Source organism: Danaus plexippus, chromosome 30, assembly GCF_018135715.1.
Source record: "Danaus plexippus chromosome 30, MEX_DaPlex, whole genome shotgun sequence".
In the NCBI taxonomy this organism is placed as follows: Eukaryota; Metazoa; Arthropoda; class Insecta; order Lepidoptera; family Nymphalidae; genus Danaus; species Danaus plexippus.
In genome coordinates, this window is record NC_083557.1 from 817,496 (window position 1) to 845,475 (window position 27,980).

General features: G+C 32.5%; 2 protein-coding genes and 1 non-coding gene across 5 annotated transcripts; 2 read left to right on the plus strand and 1 right to left on the minus strand.

Moving 5' to 3' along the window:
• On the plus strand, positions 1-21,312 carry LOC116776467 (fatty acyl-CoA reductase wat-like). 2 transcript variants are annotated; one of them, XM_061525481.1, is made up of 15 exons: positions 1-160; positions 7,707-7,903; positions 10,787-11,048; positions 16,268-16,383; positions 16,599-16,721; positions 16,998-17,182; positions 17,513-17,596; positions 17,676-17,785; positions 17,996-18,081; positions 18,485-18,600; positions 18,979-19,101; positions 19,251-19,370; positions 19,719-19,909; positions 20,416-20,482; positions 21,005-21,312. In XM_061525481.1, exons 2-15 carry the CDS (start codon positions 7,712-7,714, stop codon positions 21,105-21,107), a joined length of 1,878 nt encoding a protein of 625 aa, XP_061381465.1. In that variant the 5' UTR covers positions 1-160; positions 7,707-7,711; the 3' UTR covers positions 21,108-21,312. The 2 variants fall into 2 exon arrangements, with proteins under 2 accessions (XP_061381465.1, XP_061381464.1); XM_061525480.1 differs by lacking the exon at positions 1-160 and adding an exon at positions 5,936-6,038.
• On the plus strand, positions 13,116-13,188 carry Trnav-uac (transfer RNA valine (anticodon UAC)). The gene has a single exon. It is a non-coding gene; the product is annotated as a tRNA-Val (tRNA).
• Positions 21,301-26,520, minus strand: LOC116776556 (zinc transporter ZIP9). Of its 2 annotated transcripts, none has more exons than XM_032669761.2 (6): positions 26,234-26,520; positions 25,671-25,857; positions 24,377-24,487; positions 23,399-23,537; positions 22,788-22,906; positions 21,301-22,284 (listed from the first exon to the last, which is right to left on the minus strand). In XM_032669761.2, the coding sequence occupies exons 1-6, from the start codon at positions 26,327-26,329 to the stop codon at positions 22,058-22,060; spliced, it is 879 nt and encodes a 292-aa protein (XP_032525652.1). In that variant the 5' UTR covers positions 26,330-26,520; the 3' UTR covers positions 21,301-22,057. The 2 variants fall into 2 exon arrangements, with proteins under 2 accessions (XP_032525652.1, XP_061381469.1); XM_061525485.1 differs by lacking the exon at positions 26,234-26,520 and adding an exon at positions 25,946-26,079.
• Positions 26,521-27,980: the final 1,460 nt, after the last annotated feature.

The window sequence follows — 27,980 nt, forward strand, 5'->3', positions numbered from 1 at the left end:
TTTCACGCGACCTATGCGTAAGAAAGCCTCAATATTATTTAATATCTGTGCAAGTTAAAGGCCGCTGTGATTGTTTTAAACCCGCGTGTGAAGCTCAGTGTTAGAGAGGACTCCAGTGTGATAACACGTATTGTATAGATACATGTTAGTGAGTGTTTTGGTGAGTTCAACAATAATTACATATATATATATATAAATAATTTTTTTATTTTTTTTTTCAATATGATAGAATTATATGCTTACATATAAAATATATACCGATATATTTCTAAATAAACTTCTATGTTATGTAGAGTAAATAATATTTAAACCTCAACCTTCTTACTACTGTCGGTTAAATGATTATCTGTAAGGTCCTCGACGTTTAAGGATTTGCGAAAAAAAAAAGTCTAGCATATGTTGGTATTAAAAAAATTAAAATTAATGTACAAAATGTAGATATTTTTACGATTTGATTTCAATCTTAAGTGTTTTATACCGTCACATATATTACACTGCATACGGACAGTTTTCTGTTTTCCGTGTACTGATATTTATATGCCTATATATATAAATGAAATAATGAAAAAGCTCTTATACACTGTCGCTGTGCAAACATGCGGTAATCGTATCTTAGTACGAGTTAAAATACGATCGCTCTAATCGTTATCGTATCCTTAGTAAGAATTTACGTAGTAAAAAAAATAACGTCAGTAAGTTTTTCACGAATTTATAAATAATGGTAACTCGTAAGTTAAACTGACAGTTTCAGTGTATAAATTAATTAAAATTACAAACCTAAAAAATACTTAAATAATAAGAATGATCAATACGTATATAAAATCGCAGAAACTTCACTATTATGTGAGAAACTAGAAAACTGATCGTATGTACGTAACTAATAAGTGTGATAAAAAAATCTTTTTCTTTAGATGATTATACAATATATATATATGAATTTAAATCACAATATAAAAATAATATTTTTTTTTTCTTGCGGTAATATTAAACTGTGTTTTTTAAGATTTCTATAAAAAATATTATTATCTATACATAAAAATATAAAAATCGATATGTTTATAATTATTTTATAGCAATCATTAACTTATTATTAGGAATATTTAAATAAAATTCAATGTTTTAATTTACAATAATCTCCAAAATAAACTAACCTAACCACGAGTCCCCTTTTTTTTTACTAAAAACACAAAGTATTAGGTTCACATACCTAACTATCACGTACGATTTTTAAACGAGACTTTAACCTCTCCGTCTTTAGTATTATTATATATTAGATAGTCAGTACTAAGGGTATACGTGTTTTTTTTATAAAATTACCTCAATATAACTTTATATTAATGTTATAAATACGACGTGAAATAATTATGTCGCTCATACTTGACACATTTGTGTTATAAAATACATGTTTATAGCCAACATAAAATGTAAGACGCCATTTTGTCCGAACAGTTTGTGATACAGATAAAAAATAAGCAAAAAATCCAAGAGGTCCGGTGACGTCAATGGAAATGTTTATCGTTTTATAAAAAACGCAACCGCGGTATAACCGGACATATAACTAGTTTGTTTGTTTTCGGTATTTTGTATATATATATATATATTTTTAATCTTTATACTTCTATGGAAAACTTTCCCATATATAAATAAAGTTATTGTGAACTACATATAACGTCACCTATCTAGTTGTCTCGTCAATAGAAAGACAAACAAAAATCATATATGTATATATATATAATTTATCGTAATATTACGAACGGACAGTGCATTTTTACTTACGTGTGTAGGTATGCTTCGTACGTGTATAGAGATCTGTGTGAAAATATTTGTTTTACAAACGTACGTGATGTAATTCGCTAACTCAACAATATTTTTCACATCTATAGTAGATGCTGAATATTTTTGGCTCCTTTTATGATGATTTATGAATTAAAACTTACATACCCAGACGGAAACAGGAGAAGCAACTTGTATACAATGCGCTGAGTTTTAACGCATTCAATCGGGTCGGAGGTTTGAGGAATACATAAATATTGAGCATATATTAATATACAAGCAAACGATTTTATACTTCGTCACTTACAATTAAAACGACATTTTTTACGTCGATTAAAAATGACACTCTAGTTGACAGCTGTTAAAACTAGATGGCGCTGTTCATAAAAATTTTAGTGGGAAACAATACTGTCAGATATTTATATTAAATAGAAAATTCGTTGTAGTCTAGACCAGTCTAGACTTCACTATAATATCGTAACGAGCACAATTATTTTTATATACATATATACTTTACTATTAATCCAAATAAAATTTAAATTTTAGTTCGTTACATAATCTGAGTAATTGACATTCGACCTTGTTCGTTATTTGTGTTATTTTGTTTTAAATAAAGACACAGGAGTACAATATGTAAATTAATATAATAAACATGCAACATTACTTTATATTTGTAGTTTGTATTGACGCTGGTTTTCGCGTTTTGTTAAATATTTACCTTACGACGTCTCGTTTTGTAACACGGATACATATTGGGAAGTTGTAGTGTCATTCAGTACGCTTATTACTGGTACTTTAGAAGAGACTGCACACGGAGCGTTAGATGGTTTATTCTTAAAACCTCGCACGTCACAGTATGAACGTTACTCGTATGAGAAACGGGAAACTTCACGTATGTAGTAATGAAGCGAACTTAGACTAAGCATACATATATTTCTGCTCAATAATAATAAAAAATTTAGAGAAATTTCATCAAATTATATCAAAAATAACTTATTCTAATAAAATCAATACATAAAAAGTAAATACTTTTTGGTGAACCCAAGTCGTTTACATTTGAAGAGCGCCAAAACTAACTATGACGTCATCACCGTATAATAAATTTGAATCGTAAATTTTTTTAACCTGTTTATTTGAATATAAATATCGAGTTATTGAAGAACAGCTTCAAATTATTGATGATATTATTAAATTGTTTGTATTTGAAGTTTTGCTTGTGACTGTGGGACGGCGGGAATGGTTTTTTTTTTTTAATTATCGATAAGAATTAAAAAAGAGTATTTTATAAAATGTTTTATAAAATTTTTTTAATTAAAATTGTGATAAATTCGGACTCTCTAACTCTCCACTCTCTCCCTCTCTGTTTCTGAACTCTGTATCTATACAATTACATAAATTTGTAGTAAATTTAAACGATATTCATATTTTTCGGATTACTACGCGTAGTTTACACCCTGAAGACCTGTCCAGAACTAATATCATTTCATACTTATACGTACTTCGAAGGCACCCCTAGTAGGTGCTTTTCAAATTTGTTTAGGTGTAGAGAGAGGAGCTTGGACGGTGGAGGTGAGGTTCTTAAACCTACACCTGGGTCGCAAGTCCCAGGCACCGTTGAAGCTCCTCTCCCTGCAATGATGGACCCGGCACCCGCACGTGAATCCATCGAATGCTGAGAGGTTTGGGCGACTGTCTTATAATTATTAATTTTACCGTTTAGTAAATTTACCACGAAATAATCTTCACTACATACGGATCGTTAACAATTTCTCACATATAAATCTCGTCGCGTATTAACGTTATGTTTAACGGGAACCGCGAAACGCTCCGTGTGTAGTTACGATGTGAACTTGGAGTAAGAATACATTTATGGTATCACACACATAACTTTTCTTTAAATAAACTTATTTTTGTCGACCTATATTTTATACTATACATATATATAGTATGTATACTTTAATGAGACAGTCTGTGTACTAATATTCAATCCGTATAATCGCATGTGTTAATAATCTTATTCCGTCATATTCTTTAGCACTATTTTAATTTAAATTAATATTATATTTTTCATAATAAAATTTCCAAGCAATTTAATTCAGGATTCAATGTCGGGCAATAATTAATATTATACAAACATATATTAATTTATCCGAGTATATTTTTTTAACAATTTCCTGGTTTTAGCTGACCTTACGGCGAGGTTGTACAAGATTTATTTGTTAACTCACAAACAATAACAAGTATAGATAAAAAATAAATTAATACATTAATTTTTATTATTAAAAAATTATTGAAATATAATTGATTTATATAATCTGTGATTATGGAAAACGTACATACGAGTTGTGTAACTACATACGTTAAAAGTTTTTTCATACATAAATAAAAAAATTTAAAACATTACAGTATTTACGTAGTATAAAAACGTGTAACGCTTCGTGTGTAGTGCCCATCGTCACTACAGTATGCTAGGTATAGCGGTATTTTTAATATAAGTTTCTAAACGTATAAGACTAACTTTATTTCTTGTCTTCATTCGTGTTTTTTATATGAATTTAAATCAATAAAATTAGTTTTTTGTCATATATATATAAAATGTTAAATAATCAATGGAAATTTTTTTAAGGAATAAGTATTTGATGACAAAAAGAAATAATTATTAAGACGCATAAAAAAAACGGGACTGGTGTGAAAGTTTGTTTACAGAATTTATCTCGTCTCGTTGGCTGTTGTGGACTGGCTAAATCGTACCTGTCGACTTAGAGCCGACGGTTGATAAGTTTATGTTCAATATTTACACTGTAATCTATTAGAGTAAGTGTTTATTTTATTTTGCAAACGTTTTATATATATATATATTAGACAAATTTTACTCGGAGTATTTGATATATGTCGGTATTTAAGGATTTTTTTTTTTTATTATAACACGAAGGATTTTGTACATCAATTCGTTTGTCCTTATAAAGAATCAGATCTTATCCGCCATTAATTTATTCAAAAAGTTTTGATATCTTTTAACGTAATTGTATGAATTATGTTGTCGTTAAACCTTCGCGTAACTTATCTTAAACTTTCAACGATATATATTACATTTAAATAATACAAACAAAGAAATTAACTTACACGCCAACTGAATCGTTTTTTTCCATAAGAAAAATCATTAAATGATTTCTGTATTAAAATGTCGTGATATTTGTCAGGTATTTTATTTTTATATAAAATGGAAATCCCCTGGTTTTTTTGGTATTTAAATTATCACTTAACTAGCACCGCACGTGACTTCGCCCGCACATAAACAAAACAATTAAGTTAGTCATTACTTTTTAATATTAAAAAATCATTTAAAATACAATAATAAATGTAGCCTATGTTGCTCCTGGTGCTATCAGCTATCAGCTAATGGAAGTCAAATCAGATTCGTTCTAACCGTTTCAAAGATCAGCTTGAACAAACACACAGACGGATGAAACTATAAAAATGTTATTTCCAAACAAACAGACAATGCAATTAACTAGTAAAGTTTAATACACTACTATACTATTATACTAATACTATATACTACTGGAATATCGCCTAACAGATTCTGTGTACACACGGGAAGCTTTTCACGTCTCCCATTAAATATTACGTTAATGCCGTGTGAGATAATTTATAAATGATAATCTATTAACTGTACAACTCAAAAGAGTTGAGTTTAATTAGTCGTAACTGAGTTAAAAATTTCACTTTATTAAAATTATATTGTATAATCCATATAATATATAAACATATATAATGTTTTTTATGATAATCGTTTTATTATACCACACAATAAGTAATTTGTAGGCAACGCGTGTGGTTCACTGCGACCTTTGTATAATAGTTACTAAAGTCAGACATTATAATATATAACAATATATATATGAATATATATATATGTTGTCAAATAGATTATATATATGTATAATTAAGGATCATTACTTAAAATAGCAACAAGAAAACGCGTAATTATTATATTTTTTTAAAAAACAGTCAAATAGATTAATGGATCTAAATATGAGAAAAAAAATAAAACGGGGAAAGTAATGAATTGATTAGATATAGCCAATATGGGGCAGAAAATACATACAATTATGGTTTTAAGTGTATCTGTGACGTTTTGTGAACTGTCAACAGGAACTTTCCATCTATAGGCAAGATGGCGGTAGACGCCATTATATTTTTTTATTTATATTTTAAAAAAACTACTTGCAACAAAATAATCCGACCACAAAATAAAAATACACGTAGGTAAATTCAGGTTTCATAATGTTTACTAACACATTGCTTTGAATTGAAATTTACATTTCCCTTTTCTATACATATTACATAAATTAAAAATTGCATTCGTTTAACCTTAATTGTGTGTGAGGTCATCCTTAAAGCTTTTATTGAATTAAAAATATTCACACACACACACACACACACACACACACGGACGCACTATTAGTTATATACACATATAAACACACAGAAAACTCGAATATACTTCTGCGTTACTTACAAGAAAATAATATATGCGGATCTAAAATACATATATCAGTAACGGCCGTGAACTTTGCGGAAGTGCCAAATATGAACAGGTTTCTTAAAATTACTAATTAAATAGCTTATCGGACGCAAAAAACTATATAGATGAACAGATATTTTAGGTTATTTTATATATTAGTAGAGATTATTAATACACTACTGAATTGCCTTGAAAAAAATGGCGGAATTTACGTCCGAAAATAGAATTAAAGATTGGTACTAAATAATAAATATGGTGAAATAATTTAAAATAAAATATAAAATGTAATTGGAAACAAATAATTTGGATCAGGATAACTAACCTCAGTTACAATTGCTTAAATAACTATTAAATATAGATTTTAATAATAAAACTCTTTAAATTAAATTGCATATCAAAATCATTAAGTTTGAAGTAACAAAACGGAAAATTATGAAAAATATTCGTCTCATAATTTAAGTAAGACTTAGTTATATGTTTTATATACATATTATATATTTGCATATAAATATCAACTGTAATCGCCGGTCCAAGATCAATGCCAACAACCTGCTTGGCCAAGCCGCTTCCTTTTACAACTTTATTACGTTACTTATGTTTTCAACGTTGCGTATAATAAAAATATTTGCTATGTACTATTATCGAACTTTAATGCGATTATTTTAAATATAATTAAAATTAGATCAATAATTCGATTTATTTTAATTTTAAGTAGAAATATTTTATTGATGACACCTGTCAAATATGACAATTGAGTTTATCTAAATATGACATATTTAGTTCGTTTGTTTTTTTTTTTTGTCATAAAATCATAAGGCAACGGAAAAATTATTTGAGATTAATATTATGTTGTAATTAATTAAGGATACATTTGCCTTGGATTTCCATTTTTGTAAAATTATATCAAACCTTGGGTTGACCTTACTCGCAAAAACAAATCTATTCCTTTATATAGCTTTAAACTAGCTTGTCTGTGATTATAAAATACTTTTTACATTTACGACAGACACTTAAAAGATTATACATGTTTGTATGAAGTCTAAGAATAAAATCACCTTTGAACTTTGTACTTTAAATTAAAAGGTAATTTGTGCTTTGGATTGATAAATGATAAATGTTTTTGCTGTATCAGATCATATTACAAATAATCATTAATTATATATATACATATATATATAATCCCAGTATCCTTGCTATAAGTTCGCAACGTCTCTACATACGGAGTGTTAACAGTTTTTCGTTCCTAAATATTACATTTTAGTATTAGCGTACTTATTGAACGACAAACGATAATCACTTCGTGTGTATTGTCATGTAAAACTTGTAGTAAACATTAAAGTTTTACTGAAAGTTTAAAATACAAATACAAAAATTGTTCCTAATGATAGAGATGATTTATTTTTAGACAAAATGAATTACTCGCTGGAAGAGACCCCGCTCGCTAAGATCGATCTGACGAAAGACAAAATGTCTGCCTGGATTGAGGCTCAGGGCAAAGGTAAAAAGGTCGAGATGGATGTATACGGTTCACCATCAGAGAAGTCTCTCCAGGAGTTGGAGAACGTGAGGAAGCTCAGCAAGGAGCTCCAAGATAACATACAGGTATTCTACAGGGTTATTTATTATAAACAGGCTTCGATTAAATCGAAAATCAATTTAAACTCGTATTAAGGTAAGCTCGATAACTTTGACAGTTCCAGACAGTAAGATTGCAATGAAAATGATATTTTTATTACAAGTTTGCACATATATGTCGTTACTATCAAGTATATATGATAAATCTAAACTGTCAGTGTTTTCGTCGATCGAAACACGTGGTAAGGATAGAAAATGATTAGTTTTACACAAAATTATGTTTTTATAGCTCATTAAGTTACGAAGCTTACCTTCGACTTCGAGTTGTTATAAATTATTTAATACTTTGCGATCATTTTTACATTGTGTACCATCCGGCTGGTGTTAAATAAAACGGGTTGTATGTATGTTTGTGTGTAATAAAATACCAAACCGATTATGATAATAACTTTTTATACACCTATATATATATATTGGTTATTGTTACACTAAAACATTTCCTCCTTTCATAATATATATATAAACTCCCACTTCCGCCGCGTACCAATTTACGACGAACCTATTTCTAGTGAGTTCGTTAGTGAGCTGGTAATGCTTATTGATGCTGATGGCATGGTCTTTGGGGATGTTGGTTTCCCAAAAAACCGTGAGCTTTATTAACACAAAGAGCTTTAAATTTGGCGAATATAAACATTTTTCTGGACTCCGACGCCGAAGCACAAATATCCTCTGGGATTTTTTATTGTTTCTCATTCCTATACACTCATTATAGTCTAATCCAGAGCTTTTTAATGAGAGAGTGAAATGAGTGAAAAACTCTTGATAGCTTGTTTGTGGTCATTTCTTTTGCGCTCTGACCACCGGAATACTAGCCGCTTCAGGTGTGTTATCTAAAACCCTAGAATGACAACGCGACTATAGACCGCTATACAAGGGTACCCTACATCCCACCAGCATATGCTTAAGTTCCAACTCCCTCCCCGCAGATGTAGCAAGTTTTTTCGGTACCTTTACCCCATCTTACTAAATTACTCTGATCTGGGAGAGTCATCTGGAACGCATTGAGATAGAATTTTAGCAGTGCTGGAGACTAATCATGAATTAGGGTGCTGCATTTTAGTGCAAATGGGACACAAAAATATTCTAGGTGTGATCGTTCTGCATCTTTAAGCTCATTCCATGGATCTTATATTTAGAACTCTCGTCTTGCCGAATAAAAGCCTTTAATATAACCATATCTCTGGTCTTCTTACTTGATCCTAACCCTACTCTGTTACTTTGTGCTCCTATCAGAGACGAAGCCCTTCCACGGATTCACCGTGAGGGTTCCACGTCCATCGCGTTGCAGGGAGATGAGCTTCAACAGTGTCTGAGATTTGCGATCCAGGCGTAGGTTTAAGGGGCCCCTATCTAACGCGCGTTAGACATTCACTTCCACCGTCCAAGCTCCTCTCTACCTAACCAAATTTGAAAAGAACCTACTAGGGCTACCTTCGAAGTACGTGCCAAGAATTAATTGATATTAGTTCTAGACTGGCCCAAGTCTTTCAGTGGGTTGTAGAGAGATTTAGCCGTTATACCTCTCGCTCCCACTTCTGCCGCGTACAAATCCACGACGAACCTATTTCGAGTGAGTTGTTAGAATTATTTAAATACATAACACGGAATTTATATGTTTATTTAAATAATTTTATAATCTCTGTAGTATAACATTATCACCCTAAGTAACGATTCAATATGCTCATTCCAAGTAAGCGTTCACACTACATACGGAGCGTTAGGAGTTTTTCATTCATAAACGAAGATTACTCCAGAAGTAAGTAAGCACTCCATGAGTCGTGGTGGCCTGGAGGTTAAAGGCCCGCCTCTCACACGTGAGGGCGCGGGTTCGAAACCTGGCAAGAACCAATGTGATCTTTTCAGAGTCATATGTACTTTCTAAGAGTATTTAGACACCACTGACGGACGGTGAGGGAGAACATCGTGAGGAAACCCTGGTCTTATAATTTCAAATTATAAGATTGAAATCGCCAACCCGTCTACAGCTAGCGTGGTGATTAATACTCTAACCTTTTCCATGTGAAAAGAGGCCTTTGCTCAGCAGTGGGCTCCTATAGGCTGATGATGATGATGATGATGATGACTCCAGAAGTTTCTGTCCGAGGCTCTTCCTTTTACTCTGACTCAGGGAGCTTGAACACATACGTCACCATCACTGTCTTGTTACAGACAAGACCCCTCGGCAGCCCTCGCTCTCTAGCTGAGTGTTTTCTTCATTGTTTTCAGGACGTACCCTCATATCTTCTCAACTAATCCCGTGTTGTTGTCACCAGTGCTGGACTCCATCAAGACTGGGGTTTCGTCACCTTTTTCTGGATATCTTCTTTTTCTTCTTCTTTCCATTGCATTAAGACGAATCAGTTGGTGGCGCGGTCCATCGGTAGCTTAAGCAACTAGACCAGCAGCAATGCCTTTCAATTCTTCTTTTTACGACCTCCGTCCACTTCTCTCGCATGAATGAAGATGCAAAGGCAAATAGAGGATTACAACACGTCGGCTTTTACGAGCAATTTTTGCAGCCTTTGCTTTGTTTGTCACCGTCACCGATATCGGTGCTTCACGGCGTTGTAGAGCTTCGAACCATTCCGACAACGATAATGGCACTTTTTAGTATTAAAATATATTTAGTTGTGTTATTTTGGAAGTTTTTTTTCGTACAATCTCATAGTTTATATTGAAATTATAACGTGAAATAAGCACCACTTGTTCATAACCAAATGTTATCGATACAAATATATCTATTGAATAAAACTAAATCAGTTGATTATTTATTAAACTATCCATAATAATTATATTTATTTATTTATTATAAATTATTTGTTATATTAATAGATTTCATGATATCAACAGGAATTGGAGAACACAGTGCGGCTATCGGACGTCGAGAACCAGGCTATGAATCCGACAGCCCCAATTCTTGATTACTCAGAGGACCACGAGTTCGTGTCGGCGAACAAGCTGGACGATTATTACTCCCAGGAAGACAAGAACGATGCCAAGGAGGCAGAGAAGCATCGTCTCACTAAGGGTATGGCGCAGCGAACGGAAATACAAGAATTTTATAAAGATCAGTGTGTGTTTTTGACCGGTGGGACTGGGTTTTTGGGGAAAGGTAAGGATTTTGCATGATTTTCACTTTATATTTAACTAAACAGCGACGAATAATCGTTACTAGATCGTAATTAATTGATTATATCAACTTCAATAGTACTACGGAAATTTTGTTTGACATTTAGTACTATGTTTGACATTTAGTGACACGCAACCAACGTATTGTGTGTGAAAAAATATTATTTAAATTGATATAACGTTTTGTTGTTTAATTTGAAGTAAAACATTTATTTATACGTATAAAAACGAAAATTAATTAAAATAAGTAAAAAAAAAATTAATTAAAGTTATTTTGATATGAGTAATTGTCTTACTAAATGATTTTCTTCTTGATTTTCATCGATTAATGCGTTTTTTTTATGATATGGCTAAGGTAGGTAAGTCCGTTAACGCGTTAATATTAATAAGGAGTTCAAAGTTTACTCTTCGCGTATTTAAATATCCTTTACCAAAATAATTGTCAAATTATTGGTCATTCCGCATCCGTCAAATTATAAAACAAGTCTAAGTTAACGTTCAGAAGTGGAGGGATTATTACAGAGAAAAAAAACTACATATATAACAATATTATAGACAAATAAATAGGTCGTAAAATATTATAAAACTTAGAACATGGTTTGTATTTTCACTTTTTGTTAGTCGAATTTAAATTAAACATAAATTATAACAAGAATAAGGCAAGTTTCAGAACGTAATGTGATTATCAAAACGTGAATTAATTTGTTAAAATTAAATGCATTAATTTTCTTATTTCATGTTTTAATAATATTAGTTTTATTTTGTTATTCTTTTTTCATCTATTATTGATAAATATATTGAGATCCCGGACTGCGCCATCTAGCGAGTCAATTTTGCATTAAAATAAATACACCGTATTTGGTACGACCTTTAATGTAAATATATTTATATTAGCAAATTAATCTTTTTCAAGGTTTTGGAATTTGAAATATTTTAAAATATGTTTGTTGCATGATTTTGTTTTGTGTGTGTGTGTTTTACTGTGTGTGTGTTTTTTTTTGTTTACGTTTTGTCTTCTTTTTTATTTAAATACGTGTTTCCTATATCACAAGGTAAGTTTTTTTATGGTTTATGTTTTTTGTGTGAGTTCATTGCGTTTTTGGGTGTCAGCTTGCTTATTTTTTTATAACAGCATCACTAGACTAATTTATTATCTGTCACGTAAATATTGAATAAAACACGTAGAAATTTATTTCGACTATAATGATTTATATATTAAACTTTTAATTAGAAATAATAATATTTTGTGACAGATGATAATAATTAACATAGATAATTAATCCTTTATTAATATGTATATAATCTTACAGATGGCAGGATCAGCTTAAAGGCCAGTCGCGTTGTGGAAAATATTGTGCTGTAAATAAAAAATATATATATATATGTGTACATTTATTTATGAAACTATATAAATACATTTATTTATGAAACTATATAAATTAAAATATTTACTCCAAATGTGTATTATTTTACCATCAGTTATTAAAAACTATGCAAGATTTGTGAATAAACAAATTTTATATATATATATAAATTTATATATATATAATAATTAAATTTAGACATTGTGTAAATTATAAAAAGTTTAGGTTCTTACTAAAATTGTATATACATTGAGCTGATTATCCGTTTACAAATACCTTAATGCCTCTAATACTGATGCCGTATACGAGAGAAAGGGACAACAGACACTGTGGCGTAACGTGTTACGTTACGAAACGGTCTACCCTCACATAAAATGTTATCACTTCAAAAACTCTAAACTATTAGTATGTATGTATATACAGACTCGGGATACGTGTACTAAGGCTTAGTACTAAATAGCTTTTAATTATTTTTTCTTTGTGGTTATATATGAATAGATTAATAAAACATAAAAACTTACGGAAGAAATGAACATATAAATATATTAAATGTGGCAGATTTTACTTTTTTAATTTGTAAAAAAATATATACTTGTGATTAAATTGAAATTATTAAAATGTCATATAATTTTTTTTTAATTATTGTAATAATAAATTGATACGTTATTTTGCAAAGCGACTTAAGTGGTTCCGTGGTGTAGTGGTTATCACATCTGCTTTACACGCAGAAGGCCGCCAGTTCGATCCTGGCCGGAATCATATTTTTTTTTTTATATTTTTAATTGGAAATTAAATTATTTTATTTAAGTAAAATAACATTGTATTTTTGCTTAATTTAGACATGGTTTGGGAGACGGTGTAGGTTCTTCCCACTTATATTATAAAATCGAAAGTTTTTGAGCATGGACGTGTTACCCTTCCTTTATAATGAATATATTTTGATAAAATTTAACAATAACGTAAATTATTTATAAGAAAAAACATATAAGCTGTAATTTACCCCGGAATTACCTATGACGGAGTCGCGGGCAAAAACTATTTGTAAATAATGTATCATAAAAAAACAATTGAGATTTTTTACTAACGAGATTTTCGTCTTTATTCTATGCTTTAAGTTATTATCGTTTCTTCATATATTTCGTCGCCATCGAGTAATGTAAGCTCAATATTAACAAAAATTGTAACTGTCAACATTTGCGACATTTTAGACATTGACATTTGCACGTCAAACGCCCATCGACGATGAGTTAAAGATTTTTTTTTTTCTCAAAACGCGTCCTGGTCACAGTCACACATCCATATGGCGAAATTTGTGTTACGGTTCTAATGAAAACGCGCTGGGTGCGTTGTGGCAATCACAGAAAGACCATCAGCGTATTTCTTTTCGTGGCTGAACATGCTTCGCGATCTCAACTTTGTGGCAATGAACCGCTATGACTTCGAGCCAGGATCCACGGGCCGCGGCGTTACACAAAGCAAATCGTATTAAATCATGTAAATTTTTCATTATATTACATTATGGATGGAATAACGAATGACTTGTTGAATTTTTTGTGACAATGAAAAAAAAAAATTTTTCATATATGTTTCCAATATATGAAGTCGTGGTGGCCTGGTGGTTAAAAGGCCCTCCTTTCATACGTGAGGGCGCGGGTTCGAAAGCTGGCAAGTACCAATGTGATCTTTTCCGAGTCATATGTATTTTCTAAGAGTATTTAGACACCACTGACGGATTGTGAAGGAAAACATCGTGAGGAAACCTGGTCTTATAATTTCTAATTATAAGATTGAAATCGCTAACCCGTCTTGAGCAAGCGTGGCGATTAATGCTCTAACCTTCTCCGTCTGAGAAGAGGCCTTTGCTCAGCAGTGGGCTTCGATAGGCTGATGATGATGATGATGATAATGATGATATGTTTCCAAATTAACTAAATTATATATGCAAGTGGTATGTTACAGCGGTTCATTGCCAAAAAGCATTGAGATCGCGAACCATGTTCAGCCACGAAACGAATTACGCTGTACGGTCTTTATCAATAATAAATGAAAAAAGAATAACAAAATAAAATTAAATATTATTAAAACATGAAATTAGAAAATTAATGCATTTAATTTTAACGAATTAATTCACGTTTTGATAATCACATTACGTTCTGAAACTTGCGTTATTCTTGTTATAATTTATGTTTAATTTAAATTCGACTAATAAAAAGTAAAAATACGAACCATATGTTCTAAGTTTTATATTATGTGACGACCTATTTATTTGGCTATAATATTGTCATGTAGTTTTTTTTTTCTGTAATAATCCCTCCACTTCTGAACGTTAACTTGGACTTGTTTTATAATTTGACAGATGCAGGATGACTAATAACTTGACACTTATTTTGGTAAAAAAGTAATCCATTCTCATTCGTCATAGGATGACTAAAAGTACGCTGTACCGTTTTGTAGAATATTTGTAAAGTTTGCAAAAAAAAAAGGCGGCCTACGAATTGTCTTTGTCCATTTCTATCGTCTAGACTCTAAACGATATTGTTAGTTAAATTTAAACTAATATTCGTATTAACATGTCGTCTGGCCGTGATCACGGTTGCTACAAAGTAACCGAAACGTCGCGGTCGGGAGTTTAAAATAAAAAAAAAACGCGTCTGTAGCACATCCGATAATATTAGTTTAAATGAATACTCGCGAAAGTATTAGTTAAATAAAATATCAGTTTATTATAAGTTGACTTCTTGTCTTAATGAAATTCTTGTAAAAAACTTGCCCGTGATCACGGTTGCTGAAAAGTAACCGAAACGTGGGGAGTATGCAGTTTTTTCCAAAACTAAAGCACGCGTAGTATATCAGGAAAAAAAATTGTTTCATTTAAATGAATAAAACTCGCGAAAGTCAGATCTCATTATCGGCTTCTCGTCTCCTACTCCACGATGAAGTAAATATTACACAAATGACAAAAGTAGCGAAAATCTTTGTCTCTAACAAGACCTAATTAATATATACAATCAACACGCATATTTAGATTAACGCTTTTGGTTACTTGGATTATTTAAAAGACTCGCATAATATAATTTACAAAGAGGTTTCCATTCTTTGTAATCACGTCAACGGGAGAAACTGAGGTTATACAGGACTATAAAGATGATCGATTTTGGTTTATAGGTTTATTTCAAAGGTTATTATTACTTTCTATGAGGTTAATTGAACTTTCGAAGCTCCGGTAAACATTTGGTATAAATAGTGGTGGCCTGAAGGTTAAAGGACCGCGTCTCATGTGTGAGGGCGCGGGTTCGAAACCTGGCAAGTACCAATGTGATCTTTCCCGAGTCATATGTACTTTCTAAGAGTATTTAGACACCACTGACTGACGGTGAAGGAGAACATCGTGAGGAAACCTGGTCTTATAATTTCAAATTATAAGATTGAAATCGCCAACCCGTCTTGAGCAAGCGTGGTGATTAATGCTCTAACCTTCTCCATGTGAGGAGAGGCCTTTGCTCAGCAGCGGGCTCCGATAGGCTGATGATGATGATGATGATAAATCGTTCATAAATATCCTGAAGTCGAGACAACAAAATGTGCTTTGACGCGGAGACTATTAAATTTGAACACTAATCTTATTGTTAGACGAATGTCCGTTAATCAATCCGTGTGTAACCGCGCTGTATCTCATGAACTAAGACAATTAACATTTTTCACAGTTGAGCCATTTCTGTTCTGTGATTTTGTAAGGTTTACACAAATCAAGTCGCTATATTAGTCGCATTTATTTGTTCACGTCAATAGTCTTTCTCCAGATATTTAATTCCTTACTCGGTATGTTTTTTTTTTTTAGTTTTAATCGAGAAACTTCTACGTTCTTGTAAAGATATTGACACTATTTACGTTTTGGTGCGTCCGAAGAAGGGCAAGGATCCGACGACGAGGATTCACGAAATGTTGGACGAATTTGTAAGTGACAGAGTAACTCACAGCTATGTGGGTAGTTATAAAACGGAACACATATGATACACACTTTAACAATAAAAATTCAATTATTAATTCTTGTTGTGGATTGATTATAAATAACATACAAATAAATACAACGAAATCTTTATAAGATTTTTTCGTAAGACGTTGGGTCTGAATCAAATTTATGGAAGCATTATATGATAATATATTTTAAGGTGTTCGAGAGAGCACACAACGAGAATCCGAAAGGTATTCACAAGGTGGTCCCGGTAGTTGGGAATATGGAACTGCCTGATCTGGGACTCAGTCTCGAAGACAGAAAGACGCTGACATCCAGGGTGAGTGGGGAATTGTGATCACGAATTACTTTGTCATTTAAGATGCATCTGGTTAATCTATTGCTAAAATTAATAAGATAGCTTTGTTTATAACGCAAGTCCCCAGAACATCGCTCTGATGTTACAAAGATCAATAACACGTACGGACAAAAATGTCCGAATGTTTTTCTTTGTCCAAACACATACACGTATAGTGTATATTGATATTTTCTAAGGTTTTTTTTCTTTTTTTCATGTATATAATAAAGAATCACTTGTATGTTACAAAACTCGTAGGTGTCTATAATAATAAACTCAGCGGCGACTGTGAAGTTTGACGAGAAGCTGTCCGTCGCCACCGGGATCAACGTGAGCGGGACGAAGGAGATACTGAGACTGGCAAAGGAGTGCCGGCACTTGAGGGCGGTCACTCACGTGTCCACGGCCTTCTCCAACACGCAAGTTAAGAATATAGAGGAGAGGTAATTAAGGAATATTGAGGAAACTCTTCATCTTCATAATCACTTTGTTTGTGAAAACCATAAAGTATATGCTATTTAATGAGATCTAAGATTTTCGCGAGTATTCATTTGAATGAAACTAGTATTATTCGGATTTACTACGCGGATTTTATTATTTAAAAACTACATAATCCCGACGTTTCGGTTACTTTGCAGCAACCGTGATCACGGGCACCTCGTCTGCCCGTGATCCGAATAATAATAGTTTCATTTATATGCTATTTAATTCTATATAACTATAATATTACGAAATGGGGATATCAAAGCTATTAAAATTTTATCATATATCAGATTCTACGAGCCGCCGATGTCGGTGGAGGCGCTGGAAGCCGTCTCTCAGCTGGACGACAGCTTGGTAGAATCCATATTGCCCGCGTAAGATTTTTTTAATATTCACTGTTACCAATAACCAACATTAATCATTATATATTATTTAAATGATATTTATATTTAGTTTGTTGGGCGATCGTCCAAACACTTATTGTCTCACTAAGGCGGTCGCCGAGGAAGCCGTTAGGAAGTACGGAGAGGGACTTCCCATATGTATAGTGCGGCCATCTATCGGTGTGTAGAGACAAACGCAAATTTATATTTAATTTCACTGATATATTTTCTTCTTTATTTGAAAAATGTTTTTATTATACATAAAATCATTATTACTTAAAAATTGTTTTGATTAAAATTTATATGTTGTTTTCTTAAAATTCTTTTGAAAAAATATTAAATTAATAATATTTGAAGTAAATATTTATATATATTTTTTTATAATAACAGTCATATCAACATACGAGGAACCCGTACGAGGCTGGACGGACAGCGTTTACGGACCAACTGGTCTGGTCGTTGGTATTGGAACCGGGGTGAGTTATGAAATTAACAAAATCTCATATAAAACTAATATTCTATAGAAAACAATATATAAATATCACAGATTTATTATTGATTTAATAATAAAATGTCATAAGTATGTTACGTTATATAACAAAATAATTAAAAAATATAGTTGTCTTACAAAACCAGTACTTAAGTAGCAGTCAACAGTACAAGCAGTAATAACATGCCCAACCTTAACTAGAAAAAACTATTCATTGTATTAAACCAAAACACTTTAAATAAGTTAAATTCAATTTACAAAGACACAATTCACGTCGACAAAATACTTTCCCGCGTAAAAGTCAGCAAACCAGATGTCGCTCTAACGTCACTTCGGGTGCGTTCGGGAATTTAAAGGTTCGGTTCAAATTAAATGTATATATTTTGCAGGTCCTTAGAACAATGTACATGGATTTAAACAAAGTGGCTGACATGGTGCCCGTGGATCTTTGTGTCAATGCTATCATAGTATCCGCTTACCACACCGCCAAAAACTTCAAAGAAAAGTATTTATATTAATTTTATATATATTACACGATAATTATGACTTTCACAGAATAAAGCATCAATTTAGGTATTTCTCTATGTTATTGTATATACAATGAAAGTGTGTAGTTGCAGGATATATTTTTATCAGAAGATTTTAGACCTACAGTCATTAACGTAAAGCAATCTTTCTAATATAACAAAATAATATAATTCTATTTTTATTTACAACGCCATCTATCAACCATTTATAATAACCAAAAGTCATATTAAAAAAATTTAATTAAAATTAATATCGAAAACAAAATAATAATCTATTTGCCTTTTTTTAATGTTAGGTCGTTTATTCCTTATATATTTTTCTGTGGTTAAGGAATATTATTTTTTTTGTTTTTCAGTCAAACGTCTAATATACCGATATATAACTTCGTTTCCGGCGCCCAAAGTCCCGTCACGTGGCGACAGTTCATAGAGTACAATATGAAATATGGTTTTCACAATCCCACCACGAAGGCTGTGTGGTGAGCTATACTTAAATTATTTTCGGATACTTAATAGTATTTTTTTTTTTAATACTACTGACCGTCTGTCAATTTTATACCTATCAAACCTTTGACGTAAAACTGTTTACTGTATTCTGCCAATGTGTGACAATTCAACCTCTTTTAAGGTACTACGGACTGAATCCAACGAATAATTACTACATGTTCCTGTTCTACAACTTCTTCCTTCATTATCTCCCGGCGTTGCTACTAGACGTGTTTAGTTTTCTGACCGGCCAACGACGAAAGTCAGTATAAACTTTGAAAGAATTATAACGAAGATTAATAAAACCGTCATAATTATCTATACAGTTATAAAAAATATTAAGATTTTAACATTAATTATTGCCTGAATTTTAAAATTTTATATATTAATTTTAAATGATAATATCACAATGTTTCCTTTAGATAAAACCTCTGTGTAAGGCATCGAACCTAACTTTCATTGATATCTATTCGGTAAATTTGTCTCGTTGCAATCAGAACATCACTATATATTTTCTTTTTATTTTTTTCCAATTATAACGTACCTGTTCCTCATGAAAACAGTCGTAACAGCTTTACTGATTCTTAATACGGAAGTAATTTATTTCCAGAATGCTCAAGTTCTATTCCAAGGTCATAAAGCTGGCTCACATTCTGTTCTACTTCTCAACTCAAGAGTGGTGTTTTTCCGATCACGGGGTCCGTTCCATGTGGAGCTCTCTGTCTGATAGAGACAGAGCCGTATTCAATTTCAACATGGCGGATATGTCCTGGGATTATATGGCGGAAACCTTCTTGTTGGGTAACATAAATATAAATTTATTAAAATTAATCAGAATTATTCTCGTATATTTAAGGATACTATAGCTGGTGTCATTGTTTCCGTTTAAAATCTTTTACTTTTATTTAACAATATAGATACAGATAAAAAAAAACAATACGTAGAAATTATAATAAGTTTTAGAGAAGTTTTTTGTTGGCATTGACAAAACTGTTAAAACATTAGATGCTCTTGTGACGCCATCTCTTGTCCAGAATAGTAACTGTCTATGACATTGGCATTATAATTGTACACAAACTTTTTGGGCATATTTTTATAAATAAATAATAAATGTAAGTAATTAAATAAACGCCTTTATTCCATTCGACGGACTCCTTCGTGTTTTCTCCACTTATTACTAAACATTATAATTCTTCCAATAAAAATACGTTGACATTAGCTTAATATCCACGATTCCAGTGCAAAAACAACCATAATAAAAAAGTGACTTAATAATTATAAAAAAATAAATTTGTTTGTTATTTCAGGTTTAAGAGTGTATTTAGTTAAGGATGATCTGTCCACGTTGCCTGAAGCCAGGAAGAGATGGAACAGGTAAATATTGTTTCCTTACTACAACCTACAGTGAATTTCCACCTAATGGTAGGTGGTATGTGGCTGTAGATGGTAAATACTATCTCAATAAAGGATCACACCAGAATTGTTTATAGTACCTAAAGATCAACATTAATCTATGATGAGATCTAAGATTTTCGCGAGTATTCATTTAAATGAAACTAGTATTATTCGGATTTACTACGCGGAATTAAAAATTTACCTCGTCTGCCCGTGATCACGGTTGCTGCAAAGTAACCGAAATGTCGGGATTATGTAGTTTTTAAATAATAAAATCCGCGTAGTATATCCGAATAATACTAGTTTCATTTAAATTAATCTATGATTTTCCTGTATTAATACAGCCAGCGACTTTAAATTTCTCACAGATGAAATACCTATATTTAAAATCCAGCTATTATAATGAATCAATCGATATAATTAGTAGTAAATTAATTTTTTCTTGATTTTTAACAACGGATCAATGAAAGCGTGTGATAATCATGTCATATTTTGTTCTAGACTGTACTACATGCATCAACTTTTGAAGATAACCACATTTAGTGTGGTGCTATACCTCGGATACTTACTCCTAACGGGTCTAGCGAGCATGATCTTAGGATAATCTACTATAAATGAAAATTTGAAATTGTTTCTGTGATTTTTTTACATGTTCAACAAGAACTTTGTAAATATAAATAGGTTAAATTACTATATTTACGAATATAATATATTTTTTATGTCACAACATTCAATATTTGTCCGTTTTTATAATGTAAATATTAATTAGGGGTTTTTGTTAGGATTTTAATAAAACATTACGCATAAAATCGTTTATTATTCCATATTCCGATGACTGTAAATCATTATTTACATAGAAAATTATAAAGTGGTGGTAAAACACTTACAAAAAAAAAATACTGTCTATGTAAAAATACATTTAAAAACATTATTTAACAACGGGGATTCTTCGTTTCAGAACAACACAATGTATTTCTAATACATTACAAAATAAAACATACCGGCCGTTGTAAATTTAATACATGTCTTATGGAATTTGTATACTTGCTATGGTTTGTTCAGAAATTGAAATAAAAATTTATTATATATATATATTGTTAGATTAAAACCTTTGTGCCAGCACACAATTCAATTTACAGTAATTAAAAATATCTATTAAATAATATTTATCTGTAATCAAAGTCGAGCAAATATATATATATATATCTGATACACTTATCGAATGATAATTATCACACGACCTTTATCACTTGATAATATTATCAACGGATAATCTCGTTAACTCAAATAACTTTAAAGCGATCCGTCACAAACAGAACTTTGATTCTCAAATAAAAAAAATTATATCCCGCTCCGTTTTAACACCAATGTCTTTTAAATTTAAAGTAAGTTATTATTTTTTGTTTAATTTGTTACAGGAAACTTATCTATATGAGATCTATTCAACTATGTCACCGTTAGTTTAAACAAAAAAGAAAATACATCACCATACAGACTTTGAAGCAAAATTTACACAAAAGAAAAATAATCTATTTATTTATATATGTTTTGTCATCAGTGGTCATGACCCATTGTTAACAGGAGCGGCATCATAGCCCCCACGGCCAGGATTATGACGTCACAGGGCTGTAGCCCCCCGAAGCCCTTTTTGGGGGTCGCGCCCTCTTGGAGCGGCAACAGTGTGTGTGTGTGTGAGTGTGTGTGCGGGTGTGTGAGTTCGGATAATACGTGAACGGTGGCCACGTAGAGGAATGTCCCCGCTGAGAATAACATGGCTATACCTGGTGGACATATACATATATATATTTAAATTATAAATTCTATATAGGACTATGTCTATACAAAAAAATCTTACGTTCGTTTTGGAATATAAAAAAAGGCTCTATCTATTTAATGTATATAAATTTGTAAACAAAAACAGCACTATGTAATTTTTGTCTGTCTGTTTGTTACGGCTCTTCTATGAAACGGCTGGATTCCTTTTGATGGGACTATCAACGGCGGGTAGCTCATATAACAAGAAGTGACTTAGACTTGTATTTTGGAGATTTTATAATTTTTAAGATAAATATATATGTATAACTAGTCCGTGCATAGGACTTCGCGGCCGCAAATAAGATTCCGATGACAAAAATGTTTAAATAGTAGAAAAATTATCAACTTTTTCTTTAATTTTCATACATTTAATACATAGAACAGTTTAATTTAAATCTTATATACTTGGGACGGGCATTTTTTGCTTTGTTTCGTCCACAAATAGCTATTTTAACGTCCAATACATCACCTGTCGCGTTGAAGTCGCTGAGTGTCTGTTTGCTCTCGTTTCCGATACCGAAGTACGTGAGCAAGGCGAGAGAGGGCGCGGCACACGAGAATATCAACAGATGCTTTCGGATTCGATTCCTGGGAAATGTCAAGGAAACGAATATAAACAACAACGCTATGGAAAAATATGTATTTTGATGTAAAATGTACGTTTAACAAATTGCAAACAATAACTCCATATATGGAAGTCTTGAGATAATTCCTATTTTTTTTGTCTGCCTACCCTCATGCTGTGTTTTGTACATATCCCCATTATTTCTTCATTTCTCATACATTTCCTCCTACGCTCTATATAAACACAAGATTATATCTGCTGCTGAGCGTTCAGTGAGGCGGACGAAAAATTTCAAATTTTAAAATTCTGTTCGCACAACCTTAAGGACTAACGTGCAAAGAAAAAAAATGATTTTTTTTTAATTTAATTCGTCTCTTAATAGATTCTTGAATTTTGTTGTAATTTTACCAAAATTATACATGGTTTTAACAAAAAAAAAAATTTATTCATCAAGACCGAGTTCGACGACTTATAGTACTTTTGTACCTTAAATGTCCCTTGACGTTATAACGTACCTTTCAAGTCCGGCGTGCATAAGGAAGGTGACGAGTCCGAAGGCCGCTGGGGCTTTGTGTAGCATGATTGCCAAAAAAACTATCAGTTCCACATCAGCGTGGGCTGTGGTGGCAGCGGCGCCCAACGCTATGCCGTCCGCTGAAAGTTTTAAGACCATTCATATTTGATGTTTTCGACACCAGTAGCGTTTTAGATGTTCAAGGAATTATAAATTCCTAACTTAAATCACACCAGGTAATAGTGAGATCCGCTAAAACAGAGAAATTGCTTGAAGAACAAACAAAATGGCCGCTAATAGGAATTGAATATAAATACGACGGAACTCTCTGGTACCAGCGGGAAATTTGTGAGCAAAATATCTATTAATAATCAGGGCCATGGATCCAGACATAGGTACCCAATAAAATACTATTACGAATGTCATAAACAAACGAAACAGCAAAGCGATTTTCTTACGCTGGTTCTCGACCGGGATCATAAAATTGGTAATCATTTCTCCAGCTCGATCCACAGACTAAACAAATAATAAATGAACAGAGACAACGCTGGCTCGATGACTGTGGTCGCTGGAGACGAAACGAGTGCACGAGAAAATACTTTGATTGAATAACTTCTGGTGAATTTGACTAGTTTTTAATTCATAGTTTTTAAAAGTATCCTTCGATAGCTGTCCTAACTTGTGTCCTGGCTGTGGTGGAGGTAGATTGACACATTGCTCGGAAATGCTCAAACACAATTCATTCTTACATTTTGGAGACGCTCTAAAGACTTCATTTTTATTAATACTCGTCTCTTGTCGATGGCAAAGAAATTTAAAATGACGAGTGTGAAAAACAACTGAATTCTTAAAATTAAGAACATTGTCAAGTCGGAAGAATATCCTGGAGGTCGGGACGCGTGCGTGCGAATGATGGAAGGCTTCCAAATAAGGCCAGTTCTCACTTCACATATATTGTGTATATAAGTTTATATCTCACCCGCAGCGTGTACAACCAGCCCAACAGTGGCGGTCACGTTCTTCTCGGTTGGGTTGGAGGCGTCGTTGTATCTGGCCGACATTTGGTCTACGAGGAGCATGAACACGAAGCCTGTGAAATAATACTTGTTTATATATTCCAGAAACAATCCCTTGCAACTTAATCTCAATGTATACAGTCTTATTGTGTCAGTATATGCTTGTATTGTATATAAAATTGATATATTTTTGGGGCATAACAGTTTTCCCTTCGTAAAACTTCAGAGACGAAACCTCTCAGCATTCCATATGGATTCACGTGCGGGTGCCGGGTCCATGATGCAGGGAGAGGAGCTTCAACAGCGCCTGGGACTTGCGACCCAGGTGTGGGTTTAAGGACCTCACCTCCACCGTCCAAGCTCCTCTCTCTACCTGACCACATTAGTAACGAACCGAGCATTTAGTAATAAATGTCCCTACAATATATATATATATATATATATATATAATCAGTGTAAGTTTCAGCAATAACTTTACAAAAAAAAATTTTTGTTCTATCCGTATTTCTGGCAAGTTAGCCAGATGTAACACAAGTAGGAACCAAAATAATCAAACTATTTTTTTTAAAAACGTAATTATTCATATAACAAACAATATTATGACGATTTTGCTTACGATGTATAATAAAGAGGTCTCAGCTTAATGATACTCTTGAGATGAGTTAAATTCTTTATATAACTAAATTTTATTGGTATATAAATATATATATGTATATATATATATATATTATATAAAAATCCCATTTTTATACAATATCTAATATTCTAACAAGTATGTATAGAAATAAATGTATATCACTCGAATATAACCTTTGATGTTGAAGGCACACTCGCCTCTCACCTTCATGAGAATCAGGTTGTTGTACAGGAAACGAAATTATTTGGTTGCTAATAATGAAAAATACGAAAAAATATCAAGTAATAGCTAACAAATAATTTAAATATATATATATAATAATTAAATAAAAAAAAATAATTGTGATGGCTTGTAGGTTAAAGGCCCGTTTCTCATACGTGAGGTATCTCATGGGTTCGAAACCTAACAAGTACCAATGTGATCTTTTCCGAGTCATATGTACTTTCTAAGAGTATTTTGACACCACTGACGGACGGTGAAGGAAAACATTGTACGGAAACCTGAAACCTGAAAGTTTGAAATCGCCAAGCGTGGTGATTAATACTCTCCATATGAGATGAGGCCCTTGCCGAGTGGGCTCCGATAGGCTGGTATGGTGATATCATTTAAGTAAATCTCACCTAACACTAATGAAATACCGATGACTGAATGCAGATCGTTGTTAATACTGGGTTCCGGTGTGTAATCCTTTGTAACGAGAACTGTCCGTTCCGAGAATAACGCTCTCACCCCTTCAGGTATGATAACCGCTAATGCAGTCCCTACAAGCAAGCCGGCTCCAAACACTGTGACTTTGAGAAGCTTCTCCTATAAACACAGGGGAATTCTTAATACAAATTATCTAGAATTAGAATTAATATTCAAAATGGATTTATTTAGGTATCTAATGTACTACATTGTTTGAATTCTCTGTTATCTCTTTTTAAACAAAGTTACCATGTCGAAATCGATTACATTTAAAAACGTGATATAGATTTTTTTTCCTTATACATGCAGCTTGGGTTAAAATTTTAATAGACTCGTTATAAAATCAAGTTTCTATAATAAAAATAATAAAAATAAACTTTTATAGTTTTTTCGATAAATTTAACGAGAAAGGTAAACACAGCTGTTTCAATTTAGTTGTCGTATAGCTAAGTAAATAAGCGATTTATCGTTAGTAAACATAATTTATACGGCTTACCTCAGACATGCTAACATTAAGCGGAATACTGCCAGCCACATAGGAACCAACAAGCATGACTAGGGCTAGTAAAATCAAAACAAGGGTTCCATCCATTTTAAACAAACTTTATTCACACAATGTAAACTATAAAAAAAAATTAAGTATGAAAAGCTATTTCAATTTATCTATAATTCATGCTTTACACCATTTGTTGTTTGTTACTAATAATTTTATGTAATTATAGGAAAGATTTAGTGAAAGTATGTGCAACTTATTCAAAATTTCATGAATTTTGACAACACGACAAATCAGTCAACTCTGAAGTTTGACATTCGTATTATATGCTTAATGTCAGTTATGGGTGCGTTCATAATAACATGTTTTATGAAAAATATATTGAATTATTACAGTTCTTCTTCAAGTTTATCTGGATTTATAGGAATATTTGTATCAAGTATCATTTTTAGGTAATTCGTTAGAATTACGCATATCTAAGGATTTCTTTAAAAGCATTTCATTTTATATAAAATAAAAATACAAATTATCTAGTCCTTTATTAATATTATCATGAACAAAATTAAGTTTTTTAATGTGTCGCTGTTGGATTCGGATATTGAAATGATTTGATGCATTTTATTTTACCAGATACGTAAGCGTTAATTTTCTCACAGCGATTATAATTTGTATAATATTACAACCACTGCTATGGGGAATTTTGTATTTAAAATATAATTTAGAATTTATTTAGTTCTTTGAAAAGAATAGTTTTAAATTTATTTTCAAATAATTTATACCTAATACCTACATATTAAACGTCACACCATAAGAAAAAAGTGGCAACGGATTTTTTTTAAATTTTAACTGAATACTAATATTATTACAACATTAATGACTCTTCTTTGTTCATGGAGGCAGGCAGGCAGATTTATACATGTGAAAGGACTGGTTCTTCAAATAAATTTGTTAACGATGGTAACGAGAAATGATTGGGTTAACCGTTAAAGTTTAAAAACAAATAGAGGACATCCATTTTAGTCTTCGCTGACGATCTCTCAACACTCACACGTAACCCGAAAAACTGTCAAGTACTGTTCTGTGTATAAGTTCTGTGAGTGGACGGATGAGGACAAAACCAAATAAATATCACTCTCTTTGTCCTGGTTGGCGGAATACAAGTGCACATTATACGATCCGGGATTATCATTAGGCCTTCAATGACATTCTAGTCACGGAATATGCTCCATTTGAGTTTCTCGGTCGCAAGATAGATGATATAGGTCGAACTTCACCCTTAGAAGGAATAGTAGATTGATAGCTTTTTGAATGATCTTAACAAGGTCGATAAGCAACCGATCAGTAACGTCAAAAAAGCTTGGGTCTACGATAATACGAGTGAGTACTGAGCGTTGCTCATGTATACTCCTCGGCCCAGCACACCCTCGAGGTGTGCCCGAGATGGGCTGCGCAGCGCCAAGACCTTGTGGCGGCTCTCGGCGGAGTGGACTTGTCGCTTTCGAGTATCGCGGAGAAGATGCTTGAGAGTGACAGGTCCTGGCTGGCGGTGTCCTCCTTCTGTGAGACGGTCATGTCCACGAAGGAGGCATCTGAGCGGGAAAGGGAGGATGCGGCTGATGCACCCTCCCTCCGCAGACGACGGACGGGGGTGCGCCGGAGGCGATATTTGCAACGCCTCCAATAGCGCCCCTGCACTCCGGGCTGGGGTCGGGCTGGTAACCCGGTTCCTGTGAAAGCCCGGCGTCGTCGT